This window comes from Physeter macrocephalus, chromosome 4, assembly GCF_002837175.3.
Source record: "Physeter macrocephalus isolate SW-GA chromosome 4, ASM283717v5, whole genome shotgun sequence".
Taxonomy (NCBI): Eukaryota; Metazoa; Chordata; class Mammalia; order Artiodactyla; family Physeteridae; genus Physeter; species Physeter macrocephalus.
Window position 1 is genome coordinate 43,198,414 of NC_041217.1, and position 15,097 is coordinate 43,213,510.

The following is a 15,097-nucleotide window of genomic DNA, read 5'->3' on the forward strand; positions in this document are numbered from 1 at the left end:
GAAATAGCTAAATAAAAGAGATGAAAGCCACTCTATGCACTTCAAAATGCGTGGAATCAGAGTATTTTAAAATACTGAGTACCACATCCACATTTATTTCTTTATAATTTGGATCTTCTGTTCTCCAACTTTTCTTTCACATATTTTCTGTGAATCTGCACTCATAACTAACTAAACTTCATTCTGGAGACTTTACTATCATTGGGCCAGCTGTTTATTTGATGCTTTTTATAAATATAGGAGGTCCCCATTTCATAGTCCAACATCTTGAAGGAACTAATTTTCCCAGTGAAACCAAATCAAGCATATGTTACAGTTCAGTTGTCAAATACCACAGGCATAAATAAAATTAGACAAACATTACAAAAATGTCTTCTTTGAGCTATTTAAGTATCAAATGTAAAATTCAAGCATGGCAGCCAGTTTTGTCCAAGATTTGCTTGTTCTCCTTAACCATTTGCAGCAGTGTCTTGCAGATCCTTGAGATAACAGGGATAAACTCTCTCCCACTCACACAAACTTAACAAGGCAGAATTATTCTGAACTGGATACTATACAAAACTACTGGACACTTTATAATATGCTCATTATCTGACAATTTTTCTGGAATATTAAGTTATTTAGGAGGTAATTAATACAGTTAAAAATTCCACTCTTTTGCCTGTTATAATGCTTTACAAAGTAATTTTATTGTTTAGTTCTCTTATTTGTTGCTAAGAGGCGATAGTGATTGCTCTGCCTGGGTCTCAAAGAGTGTGTGTACATTCTTACTTCTTATGTATTTCTTTTAGTATTTGGGCTTTACTCTTAAGTATCTCAACTATATTAATTTTTATAAATATTTTGTTTATTTTCTCATTCAAACTAGATTTTTGTTATTTAATTTTTAAATTAAATTAGTATAATGCTACTTCTTTAATTTTATTTTCTGCTGTGTATTTTTTTAATAGCCACATACTTTATTTGATAAGTTAGTGTGTTCTGCAAAACACTCCAACGTGGAGGTTGTATAGGAACCAATTTGCTAATAAGTCTTCCTAAAGGGAGATAATAGGTATTTGTATTGATGTATTACACTAATACACTAATTAGTATTAGTACTCGAAAATGTGTCCTAATATAGCAAATATGTACTGTATGAGATTTGTGCTATTTACCAGAGTACGCTGTCTAAATAGATGTTTTGTACACTTCTCAAGGTACTGTTAATAAGTACATTATGTATTGTTTTAGAAATACAGAAATAATTTAAAAATGGAATGAACATCCTTGCATACATTCTTCCAATTAAGAAAAAAATTACAGATTGAATTGTATGCCCTTCCCAGTTACATTTCTTCTCTCCACTTCAGATATAACCACTGTCTTGAATTTGGTGTTTTTTACATTGGTAGAGCATGTTTTTTAACTTTTACCAAATATGCATTGCTACAAACAATACATACCATTATTTGGCATATTTTGAAACAATGTAAAATGGTATCATTTTACTTGACATTGTTTTTGAGTTTTGTCTATTCAGTGTTCGATTCTACCACAATTTATTCTTCAATTAATGGATATTTAGATTATTTCTAATTTTTTGATGTTATCCATAGTGCTGCAGTAAGTATCCTTATGCATATTTTCTTAGGCACATATGTGTGTTTTCACTGATATTTATACATAGGAGTGGAATTATTGGGTCATAGGGTATGCATATCTTTACTTAATATTCCTAAATGTTAAACTCACTTTAGCAGTCTAATAGATGTCCCATGGCTCAATAGGCTGTCACACTTAACCTCAATCAGATTGGTATAATTTATTTAGTATCTTCAGCTTTCCTTTGAATTCCCTGATTATACTGAGAGTGAACATTTTGTATTTTCCCTTTGCTTAGTTTATTGTTCCTCCTTTACTCTCCCCAGTATTGATTTGTAGGCAGTCTTTATTAGTTGGTAGTAATTCTTCATTGGCTGAATGTGTTGCAGATATTTATTTCTGTCTCTGGCTATTTGAACCATGTGGTTTATGGTCTTTTGATATATTTAATTTTTAAATTATAATCTATCAAAATGTATCAGCCTTTTTTTTTTTTTTTTTTTTTTCCCCCCGGTACGCGGGCCTCTCACTGTTGTGGCCTCTCCCGCTGCGGAGCGCAGGCCCAGCGGCCATGGCTTACGGGCCCAGCCGCTCTGCGGCATGTGGGATCTTCCTGGACCGGGGCACGAACCTGTGTCCCCTGCATCGGCAGGCGGACTCTCAACCACTGCGCCACCAGGGAAGCCCGATCAGCCTTTTTAAAAATGACTTCTTTCTTCATCTTGTTGAATCCTTTTATAGCCTGAGTCATGAAGATGTTTTTCTGTACTTTCTTTAAACTTTGCTTTTCACATTTAGGTTTTCATATCCACCATAATATTTTTATATAAATGGTATTTCTTTTTAAAAAATTTTTATTGGAGTATAATCGACTTACAATGTTGTATTACTTTCTGCTGTACAGCAAAGTGAATCAATTATACATATATCAACTCTTTTTTAGATTCTTTTCCCATATAGGTCATTACAGAGTATTTAGAGTTCCCTCTGCTATACACTAGGTCTTTATTAGTTATGTAAATGGTACTTCTTGTTAAGAATTTTGTAGAAACAATATACGACATCTAAAATTAGTTAGCTTCCTTTAATGTATGTATTATTTTAATGTAGATTTCAAGATGGATGCATTAAAATTATAGTATTTATTTGTACAGTTTTTGTATGGGTAATTTTTGGCTTACGATATTATATAGGTTTTTTTACAACCTATGCTAATATTGCTAACATGTGAAGGGATTCATCCTGTGGTGCTTAGGTAGAAGATTTTAATTCTTCGAAGAGAAACTCAACTTTTAAGTTAAACCAAAACTTTTCTTTTTACATTTTTTGTTTTTTTTCAAAATACTATCATTCATTATAAAATTGGACTTTATTTAATTTAATTGGACAGAAACATTTGTATTTACTATTATAATTTATTAATCTGTTTTCTCTATATTCTTTGAAATCTGAAATCTGTTTATTTTTGACATTTCTGTCAGAGTTCTGATTATACAAAACCAGGAGAAATTGACCCTGCATCTGTAACAAATCCCAAAGATCCAGAAGATATACCAACATTTGATGAATGGAAGAAGAAAGTTATGGAAGTAGAAAAAGAAAAAAGTAAGGAAGCACTATGATTCTTTTTCCTTTTTTTTAAAGGGATTGGTTTAAATATGTAGTTCTTTTTTTAATTGGTAAAACAAAGTAACATTTTTGAAAACTTTTTAAAGGTGAAACTTACCAAGATGCCTTTGATTACCCACATGCAATTTACCTGTGCATATGTCTTAATCTTGATTAAAATCCATTATTGTAAATTATTAAATGAGGCTAAAATAAAGTAGGCAGAGCAGTGATTTTTCATCTCAGTTTATAAGAGGAAAGTTGAGGCATGGAAAGTTCTGAGTCATAAAGCTTTAAACTGTAAACAGAATTGGACTAAATTATTATACTTCCTTTTTGTTGTTGTAAAATAAATCTCACAGCTAAAAATTATTATGATTGGGATTAGAGATAGAAGGATAGCATTCATCCTTAATAGAATAAAATGTATATGCAGAAAGTTTTGATTTTCATGGATAAGCTTCATTTTGTGAATTGTACTAGGCATAAATTGAGTAATGTGGATTTTGTAGTTAATTTGTTTATTAGGGATATTTTAAAGTTATTGAGCTGAAGCATTTTGATTTTCATGTGGGTTTTTAAAATACTCTCTTAAGCATTAAAACCTGTTCTCTAGATGGCAGCCTGTTGCCCTTGAGATTGTTTGCTCTGGGTATTTTCAATCATAATCATCATATATATATGTTCATAATAAGGTTTGTTTGCAGGTCAGTCAATGCATCCATCTTCTAATGGAGGTCTACATGCCACAAAAAAGGTCCAGAAAAATCGAAATAATTATGCTTCAGTAGAATGTGGTGCCAAAATTTTGGCAGCTAACCCAGAAGCCAAGGTACTGAAGTGTAAAATTCTTCTGTATATATAGAAAACTAGTGACTTTATTAAATGTAAGCAGTGGTTTCCTGGGAACTGTATTTTAACATGACCTATTTTCCTAATCCACTAATAAATGCAGGATTATGCTTTTAAAGACATTTTCTTGCATGGATTCTTAGTGTATTGGTTGATACATTGCACCCTATTTTTGTTTTTTCTTTTTGAAGACAATTTTTTTAGAGCAGTTAGAGGTTCACAGCAAAATTGAGAGGAAGGTACAGGGATTTCTCATATACACCCTGTCCCCACGCCTGTTAGCCTCCTCCATCATCAACATCTCCCACAAGAATGGTACATTTGTTACAGTTAATGAACTTATATTGACACATTGTTATCATCTGAAGTCCATAGTTTACATTAGAGTTCACTCTTAAACATTCTGTGGTTTTGGACAAATGTATAATGACATGTATCTACCATTATAGTATCATACAGAGTATTTTTACTGCTCTAAAAATCCTCTGTGCTCTACCTATTCACTGCTTCCTTTCCCCAACTTTTGGGAACCACTGATCTTTTTACTATCTCCCTAGTGTTATCTTTTCCAGAATGTCATATAGCTGGAATCATACCATACGCAGCTTTTTCAGATTGGCTTCTTTCACTTATTAATATGCATTTAAGATTCATTCATGTCTTTTCATGGCTTGATACCTCATTTCTTTTTAGTGTTGAATAATATTCCATTGTCTGGATGTACCACAGTTTATCCTTTCACCTACTGAAGGGCATACACTCTGTTTTTAAACTTTTAAAACCTGTGTGAAATTTACAGAAGGAAATAGCTAATAGAAAAATAACTTTTACCCTATAGTAACAGACATTTAATTTTAAATGTGTTGTTATAAGGCTAACTTAGCACAGTATAGACAAAACTTGTAAATTTTAGCCACTTTTATGCTTTCTTCCCAAAGTGAATGTTTCAGAGTCTTAGGTGTATTTTAAGATCTAAAAATATAGAAAACCTAGAAAGCTTGATAGTTGAAATAAATCTTTTTCTTTAAGTAATTTATTCCCTTCCCCCTTTCTAAAAATAGAGCACATCTGCTATTCTTATAGAAAATATGGATCTTTATATGTTGAATCCTTGCAGCACTAAAATTTGGTAAGTAATATAAAATTTAATAAAGTGTACTCTATACATGTATTATATTAAGCTTTTAGTTTGGGATTAGATTGATTTATTCATATAGTCATATAGTAAAAGCCCCTGTAGTCAGTAACTACTCAGTTTTTATGCTCTAAAATTTTGTATTTTAAGCAAAGACATGCTGGGATGAAGTTATATGAAGCAATCATTTTGTTTTATTCTGGTTTACAGAATAAGTGATCATAGCTACCCGTTTGTATTTTAACGTTTTTGCAGACAGCATGTATTCGTGTATGTGTGTTTACTGTATATTTTACTTTTTGCTCATCCATTTATGCGTCTTTTCATTGTATAATGAAAGAACCTCAGAACACCTTTACTGAGTTCACCTTATTTGATTGGGTTGACCCACCTAAGGTATATTAAGACCACACAGTCTCATTATAGCTTTATAAATCCTAATATCTGGTAGAATAAGTTTATACCTCATCTTCAGATGTATCTTCACTATTTTTGTCCCTTTGTTTTTTCTTTTAAATTTTAGAATCATCTTGTTGAATTCTAAAAAAAAAAATCTTGCTGGCATTTTTATTGAAATTGTATCAAATGTCTAGATGAGTTTCAGGATAATTGACATTTTAGGATTTTGAGCCTTCTTGTTCATTTGATAGTTTGTCCATTTGTTCATTCATTTGTTCCTTCTTTCATTCTTTCTATGTTTATTGAGCACCTGTTATGTGAGGTTGCTGATACTAGAAATAACATTGTTTCACACATTAGGCTGAGATCCTAGAAAGGTGTCAATCCCTAATCACTAATGAGATTGAACATATTTTCATGCACCAGTTTTTCCTGTAAATAATGCTGCTATGAACATTGGGGTGCACGTATTGTATCTTTTCAAATTAATGTTCTCCTTTTCTTCAGTTTTATACCCAGCAGTGGAATTGCTGGATCATATGGTAGTTTTATTTTTAGTGTTTTGAAGAACCTCCATACTGTTTTACATAGTGGCTGCACCAATTTACAGTGTACTAGGGTTCCCGCCAACCGTGTACTAGGGTTCCCTTTTATCCACATCCTTGCCAACGTTTATTTGTAGACTTTTCAGTGGTAGCCATTCTGACATATGTGAGGTGATATCTCATCGTGGTTTTGATTTGCATTTTTTGATGATTAGCTATGTTGATCATTTTTCATGTGCCTGTTGGCCATCTGTGTATCTTCTTGAAAAAATGTGTATTCAAGTCTTCTGCCCATTTTTAACACATTTTTTACCAGAGACGTATTATGGCCACAGGCGTTAGTTAGTTTCTGCAAAAATCCCCCTGTCAGTAATGTGTTGGGCTTCCCTGGTGGCACAGTGGTTAAGAGTCCACCTGCCAATGCAGGGGACACGGTTCGAGCCCTGGTCTGGGAAGATCCCACCTGCTGTGGAGCAACGGAGTCCGTGCGCCACAACTACTGAGCCTGAGCTCTAGAGCCCATGCTCTGCAACAAGAGAAGCCACCGCAATGAGAAGCCTGCGCACCACAACGAGGAGTAGCCCCCACTCACCACAACTAGAGAAAGCCCGCTCGCAGCAACAAAGACCCAACACAGCCAAAAAATAAAAATAAAAATAAATAAATAAAATAATGTGTTAAACTGGGTTCTTTGTTTTCTTTGATATTGAGTTGTATGAGTTGTTTATAAATTCTGGATATTAACCCCTTATCAGTCATCATTTGCAAATTTTTTCTCCCATTCAGTAGGTTGTCAAATTTGTTTTGTTGATGGTTTCCTTTGCTGTGCTAAAGCTTTTACGTTTACTTTTGCTTTTATTTCTTTTGCCTTAGGAGACAGATCCAAAAAAATAGTGCTATGATTTATGTCAGAGTGTTCTGCCTATGTTCTTTTCTAGGAGGTCTGTGGTTTCAGGTCTTACGTTTGGGTCTTTAATCCATTTTGAGTTTACCTTTGTAAATGGTATGAGGAAATGTTCTGATCTCATTTTTTTTTACATTTAGCTGTCCAGTTTTTCCAGCACCACTTATTGAAGAGACTGTCTTTTCTCCATTGTGTATTCTTGTCTTCATTGTCATGGATTAACTGACCATAAGTACATGGGTTTATTTCTGGGCTCTCCAACCTGTTCCATTGATTTGTTGTCTGTTTTTGTGTCAGTACCTTGCTGTTTTGATTACTGTTGGTTTGTAGTATAATCTGAAGTCAGGGAGCATATCTCCAGCTTTGTTCGTTTTTCTCAAGATTCAATGTTCTAAGTTTGGAACTCAGCTGTAAAACCTTCCAGGTCTCTGGGAAGATGTTAATTTTAAATTAAATTAAGTATGTGATTTCAAAAATAAATATTTAGTACAGTCACATGGCTCAAACCCAAAAAGGTATTTAAAAGAGGTAGGGGAGTTACAGTGAGAAATATACTTCCAATCTGTCATCTATCTTCCTATTCAGTGTTAAATTTTTAGGTATCTTTTTAGTTTCTTTATGCAAAAAATTAGAGATTTTTATTTATCTCTCACTTTTCACAGTAGCATATTATACTTAACTATCTCATCTTGAATTAAGTTTTAAGTTAAAAATATCTGGTCATGTTTCTGTTTCACTCATATAAAACTTTCTCATTTTTTTTTTGATAGCTGCATGAAAATCCATTATATGATTGTACCAAGATTTAACTAGCCTTCTGTTGATGGTATTTGGGTTGTTTATTATTTTCTGCCATGACAGCCAGTTATTATAAATAAGCTTGTGCATGCACTGTTTTATACTTGTGTGAATAGATGGGAAGTTTTAAAAATTATATTTAAAAGAAATAATTATGAGACTATATAGGTTTTCTATTTCTTCTTGAGTTAGTTTTGGTAAATTACATTTTTCTAGGAATTTGTCTTTAATCCATTTTGAAAGTTTTTGTAGTAAAGCTGTTTATGGTATTCTCTTATTGTTTAAAGATCTTTTCTTTGTAGCTTTGCAGTGTAGTCTGAAGTCAGGGAATGTGATTCTACCAGCTCTGTGCTTTCTCAAGATTGTTTTGGCTATTCAGGGTATTTTGTGTTTCCATGTAAGTTTTAAAGTTATGTGTTCTAGTTTTGTGAAAAATGCCATTGGATTGCATTGAATTTGTAGATTGCCTTGGGTAGTATGTTCATATCATCTAAATTTTGACACATGGTATTTTATCAAACTATTCTTATGTTTAGATCTGCTACTTTACTGATCTTTTAAAATTCCTGACCTATAAATAATTAAGGGAAGTATGTTGAAATTAGATTTGTCAGCTTTTTATGTAGTTCTATTAATTTACAAACAGTGTTGTCTGCCTCTAAGAAAATGTAAAAGATGAGGCAGTAAGATAAGAAAGCATTTTAAAATCAACTTTCATGTGGAATAATTACATATGTACTAATGTTTTATGAGTCTGTTAGTTTCATACAAGTTTTAGAATTGTTAAATCTGCCCGGTGAATTGACTCTTTACACCTGGAAATACATTTGTCCAAAAGTTTATTTTAACTTTTAGTAATATAGCTCCTATCTTCTTAGAAATTGAGAACATTGTATGCAAAAAAAGGAGGTAGAGGAAAATTTGCTTTTTCTTCTTAGTGCTCTTTTAGATTTATTTTCTCCATTGTAAATAGAAAGCAAAGTCTTGAGTCTGATTTTCTTTAGTTTCCTCTCCCCAGGGTGTTGTGGTGCTATGGACAATGTTCAGGCTTTGGAGCCAGATAGATGTTTCTTTTGACTTTTAGCTTTACTATGTATTGGCTAAATGACTATTAGTTAGGGCTCTTGATTCTGCTGCTTTAACAGAGACCAGATAACTGTGGTTTAAAAAAGATAGATATTTAATTTTCTCTGACATAAAAACCTCAAGCTGGTAGGTGGTGCAGGGAACAGAGAACAATTAAAGGGTCCACACACCTGTCATGTTTTTCTACCACCCCTGAGATGTTGTCTCTGCCTGCATTGCTGAGATGATTTCTTCCTACCACATCCTCATTCTAGCCTGCAAGGTAGGAAAAAGCAAATGGAGAGGTAGCAGCTTCTTTTTAAAGGCTTGACCTGGAAGTTGCACTGGACACGCCACTCACATCCCATGACCCATAGCTAAGCAACATTGCCAAGACTGGGAAAAACAGTCTTTGATGGGTGGCTGTATGCTTGGCTACATCTTTGGAGGTGGGGACAGGTTCTGTTACTAAAAAGGCAGAAGGGAAAAATGTGAAGTAACCAATTATTGATTATTGAATGGTTCTATAAAATGGAGATAGTGTCCTATGCAGTTTGGTTGTAAGAATTAAATCAAAGGATGGCTATAAATCATCTACCATGGTATCTGACCCAGAGTAAGCATTCAGCTAATGTTAGTTTCCTTTTTTTCATGAGCTTTTCTCTGAATCATGGCTGTTTTTACCATCTCCTGGAACTCAGTTCTGTTGCTTTCCAGGATCAACACAATATGTTAATTTCAATGCCTTTAATTTATTTAACATTTAATTGTCAATGTATGTAATCTCATTTGATATAATAATTAGTTTATTAAAGTATTGGAGTGCTAGATGTCATGAGTATTTCTTTTCCCTAAATGCGATGCTTTATGCAGTTTTATTTTACACATGTAGAACCATACTTTTAATTTTTTCCTAAACAGCAATATTTTGTGGCATCTTTTCCATGTCCATAAATATATATATTTCAAGTATCTTTTTTTTTTTTTTTTTTTTGCGGTACGTGGGCCTCTCACTGCTGTGGCCTCTCCCATTGTGGAGCACAGGCTCCGGACGCGCAGGCTCAGCAGCCGTGGCGCACGGGCCTAGCCGCTCCGCGGCATGTGGGATCTTCCCAGACTGGGGCACGAACCTGTGTCCCCTGCATCGGCAGGCGGACTCTCAACCACTGCGCCACCAGGGAAGCCCTCAAGTATCATTTTTTTCAAAAGTTTCGTACACATGATGTCATATAATCCCATAATAACCCTTTTTTTTCCCCTTCCCTACCCCTATTTACCCCTCCTCCTTTCTCACTCCCCACTGGTAACCACTAGTTTGTTCTCTATCTGTGAGTCTGCTTCTTTTTTGTTTTATTTACTAGTTTGTTGTATTTTTAAAAACAGCTTTATTGAGGAATAATTGGCATAAAAAACTGCATGTAAAATAAATTGCGAAATGTTAAAGTATACGATTTGATAAGTTTTGACATTTATACATCTATGAAACCATCACTACAATGAAGATAACAAGGATGTCTATCTCCCCCAAAAGTCCTCATGCCCCTTTATAATTTTTCCCTCCCAGCCTTAACCCCATAGCAATTAAAGATCTGTTTTCCATCACTATACATTAGTTTATATTTTCTAGATTTTTATATAAATGGAATATATAGTTTTTAGCACCATTTTTAATAGCTGGTATTTCATTGTTTGGGTGGGGTCATAATTTGTTAATCAATGCTCTGTGCTAAACATTTAGGTTGACTTTCCCCCCCTGCTCTTATAAACTGTGCTTTGTTATATTTATTAAGATGTATATTCAAGGGTGATCATTTGGAGACGTGTATCCATAGATTAAATTTCTAAAAGTATATTGCTGAATCAAAGGCTGTTGTACTTTTGAGACAATATGGCCAAACTGCCCTCTAGACTGGTCAGGTTACACTCTTACTAGCTGTTCTTAGTCAAGTCATTCCTTCTCCAAGAATGAGGTTTGTCATTAGAAAAGAACCTTCTAAAAAAAATATTATAGGACAAAATCAGTATCTTTTTTTCCCACTAATGATATGCTTGGGAAATACTTAAGGGTGTTCCTTATTTATAACCAAGGTTGCAAATCCTCTTCCTTTCTTACATTTTTTTAATGAGTAACTTCATGGAGGTCTAGTTTATGTAAGCTGTTAATGTCATGTTTAATATGAACTGTTATTTTGGTTGGTTTATCTAAATAATTGTCTTGTGTTCTTTTTAAAGGTTTGTTATTGAACTCTGTGAACCAATTCAAGTAAAACAGTTTGATATTGCAAATTATGAATTATTTTCTTCTACTCCTAAAGACTTTCTGGTTTCTATCAGTGACAGGTAAATTCTAAAGCTGGTTTCTACAGAATTTATATTGGATTTTCAGAATAAAAATTTAAAAACAGGTCACATTTTAAAACTTTAATTATTTTATTTTTTATTTTAATCAACTTGTATCAATTTGTAAGAACAGTAGTAATACTATTGTAGGAAAGGCGCTTGTTAGTTTACTTTCATTAACTTATATAGTGCTTATAACAACCCTCTGATATTATTCCCTTATGAAATGAGGAAACAGACAAGGAGAGATTAAGTAGCTTGTCTAGGTCACATGACTTGTGACTTGGACAACCAAGATTCAAATGTAGATCTGTATGACTTTAAAGTCCTTACTTTTAATATATTATGCCCTATTGCTTCCAGATATTTCTTTAAAAAGTTATTAAAAACATACATGAGCATTTTATATCATGAGGTATATTTTTGTTAAAGTATATTTTAAAAACTTTGGTATATATGTGTGATTAGAAGAGAAATAAACATACGTTGTAAGGAATTTGGTAGAGAACCCCAATCCTGTCAACCATAGATAACTGTATTAGCATTTTAATACATTCCTTCCAGTCTTTTCTACACATTTATTCTACCAAAAAAGTCAGTTTTTAATGCTTACATCTTGAGAATATCCTTTTGTGTTTTAAACACATCATTTTTAATGAATACTTGATATTTTCCTCCCAGTGGAGGTGTTTATTCCGTCCATAAATCCTTTTTGAGTGCCCATAATATACCATGTAGGTTGCTGTTTTTTATTTTACCATTCTTTTATCATTGATCATTAAGGGTTTTCTGTGGTGTTTCTTCCCCCACCCCACACTTAGCATTGCCTATATACAATTTTTGAAATGAATTCTCAAGATCTCTCATTTTTCTTTTACTAATCTTGCTCAAATCATTTCCTTTTCTCTAAGCTGTAATTTTCTTACATGTCAAATGAATATTCAGCTTTGACAACTCAAGTGTTTTTTTTTTATGTGATGAGAGAACACTTGTTACTTTGAGGGATTCTTTAAATGCTGTAGTAAACAAAAATAATAGTTTTGGGCTATTACATTAGATTTCTTTTTAAAGGGGGAAAAGCTATATAAGAGCTGTGAAATTCAAATATAATAGTAAAGGATATTTTCTTTTTCCCTTTCCACCAATATTTATACTTCATATCGTCACACACTTATCGGTACATGCAGAGTAGTACCTCTTTCTTCCAAAACAATCTCTTGGCTACTTTCTGTTTTAAAACCTCCAGTTTACTTGGAAGCCCTCCCAAACCCCAAGAAGCAGTCCTGGTCCTACTTTTGTCTTCCTCTGTCTTCTATTTGATAACAGTGTAATTTTTCAAGACCATCTTTCCTCATAAGGAGGAACCTGTCAGAGTTTAGCTGGAAGAGAAAATGTATTTATTCAACTAGATGCTTAACTCATATTTAAACTATGTTAAGTGAGTGTGTTTACCTGGAGAGGGGAAAAATAATGCATAAGATCTATTTTGAAAATGTGATGGAACCTCTCAATATGTGATTTATGATTTTCTAAAAAGGAATATTTATATTTTATATTTTCTAGATACCCCACAAATAAATGGATTAAGCTGGGTACTTTCCATGGTAGAGATGAGAGGAATGTCCAGAGTTTCCCTTTAGATGAACAGATGTATGCAAAATATGTGAAGGTATGTTTATAGTTGCAGAACTATGTTCTATAATGAAACATACCTGTTATTCATACTTTGTACCTCACCTGTTTAGAAATAAGAAAAATTAAGAGGAAATTTACTGCAATATTCCTTTTAATAAAACAATTCTTACTTGGATATATTATTTTATGGGACAAATACTAATAAAGTCCCTTTTGTATAACTGGAAACCTAGGCTAGTTTTTTGATATCTGTGGCTCTGATGAAATTCCAAATTATAACTCGTAATATTTTTGGAGTCTTGATATAAAATGTCATCTTTATAGTATTATATTTCTTTATATTTTAAAACCCAAATCAGTTAGTCACTGCAGTCTTTAAAGCAGGTCCGATTATTAGAATCTAAGATCATTTCCATTTTCATATCTAGTTATTTATCATTATAGCTTTTTGCCTTTTGTATACTCAAGTGAAGTATTATGTCTAAGTAACAATTTCAAATAAAGTTTTAACCATTTAAATTCCTGCTGCAACCTAAATGTCCATCAACAGAGGAATGGATAAAGGAGTTGTAGTACATATATACGAAAGAATATTACTCAGCCATAAAAAAGAATGAAATAATACCATTTGCAGCAACATGGATGGACCTCCAGATTGTCACACTGAGTGAAATAAGTCAGACAGAGAAAGATAAATATCATATATCACTTATATGTGGAATCTAAAAAAAAAAATGGTACAGATGAACTTATTTACAAAACAGAAATGCTACAAATGAACTTATTTACAAAACAGAAAGAAAACACAAAGTTTTGGTTACCGGGGAGAAAGTGGAGGGTGGGGGGAGGGAAAAATTGGGAGACTGGAATTGACACATATACATTACTATATATAAAATAGATAACTAATAAGGACCTACTGTATAGCATAGGGAACTCTTCTATAATACTCTGTAATGACCGATATGGGAAAAGAATCTAAAAAAGAATGGATGTATATATAACTGGTAACACTTTGCTGTACAGCAGAAACTAACGCAACATTGTAAATTGACTATACTCTAGTAAAAATCAAAAATAAATAAATAAATAAATTCCTGCTGCTTCCTCCCCCAATGTAGAGGTGGCATTATCTACCAAAGTAGAATTAATCACTCTTGAATTGAATTTAGACAAAATATGGGAATTTCTTACTCCTCTTATTTCTTCCTTTTTTTATTTAAAATAATACAGCCATACCTTAAAGTACAACTGTGTTAATAATAAGACCTTTTGGAATGACAGCAGCTCTAATTTTCTTTCTAATCTTTTCTTCTTTAAATGTGAAAACTTATAGCTACCTACTTGTCTTTGGGGATTTTACTGTCTATGTCTTTTTTAAGCATGTATTAAATTGGCTTCTGTAAATGGGTAAACTTGTAGTATTCCTAGTCTCCGTATAAAAATGCTTGTATAAAAATGCTGTTTTTAAACTACAGTTGATATTCTCAGTTAATTCAGCTGTGTTCAGAAAAGTCGAAGGGACATTTTCAGTTGTTTTTAAAGTGAATACTGAAACAGTTGTTTAATGACTTTTTTATATAGCACAGTTTCTACACTGTGATGAGGAAAAAAATGTTAAAAATGATTTGGCAGGTGATAACAAGTGTACCTAATTTTACAATTAAGACAACTGACATGTTATGAAATAGTTCCAAGAATCATTCTTTATATCATCTACTTTGTTAACAATGGAAAAACATTTTATTGGTGATACAAAAAATGCCATAGAAAACTCCCTACTTTGTCCTTTTTATGATGGGAGACTATAGAGCATTTTGATGATTGGTTTTCTTAAAAGCCCTTTTTGGTAGAATTAAGTCTGAAAGCAAAAAATATTTACTTCTGATTCTCATTTTATACTGATAAATGTTATATAAGTTTACCTGGGTTTTCCTCATCCCAAAAGAACTAAATCCAAATTTACAAAATACTTTTTAATAATTTACATTTTAAAAATGTATTGATAAATATCTTCTACTTCTATAAGTTATACTTGAAATAGCATAGCATATCAAAAATTCATGCTTTCCCTAAAACAATTTATATACAGTACTGTGCAAGAATAAATATTTCATATTATGCTACTTAATTTTTTTATCAGTATGAATGTTCATAGATATGTGTAGCTGCATATGTATCAATATATAAATTCATATGTGGGTATATACATGATAACATATCTATAATTTT

At 32.5% G+C, this 15,097-nt stretch overlaps 1 protein-coding gene across 8 annotated transcripts in view; it reads left to right on the forward strand.

Annotated features, from left to right (window-relative positions):
- Positions 1–15,097, forward strand: part of SUCO (SUN domain containing ossification factor) — a 120,941-nt gene that overhangs the window by 26,432 nt on the left and 79,412 nt on the right. For all 8 annotated transcript variants that reach the window (XR_008617066.1, XR_008617065.1, XR_008617068.1 and 5 more), the window contains 5 exons: positions 3,066–3,189; positions 3,900–4,024; positions 5,106–5,173; positions 11,123–11,230; positions 12,794–12,899. Coding sequence is in view for 4 of the 8 variants with exons in the window: in XM_007107231.3 (XP_007107293.2) it covers positions 3,066–3,189; positions 3,900–4,024; positions 5,106–5,173; positions 11,123–11,230; positions 12,794–12,899 (531 nt within the window). In the remaining 4 variants the exon portion in view is untranslated. The remainder of the gene's footprint in view (positions 1–3,065; positions 3,190–3,899; positions 4,025–5,105; positions 5,174–11,122; positions 11,231–12,793; positions 12,900–15,097) is intronic.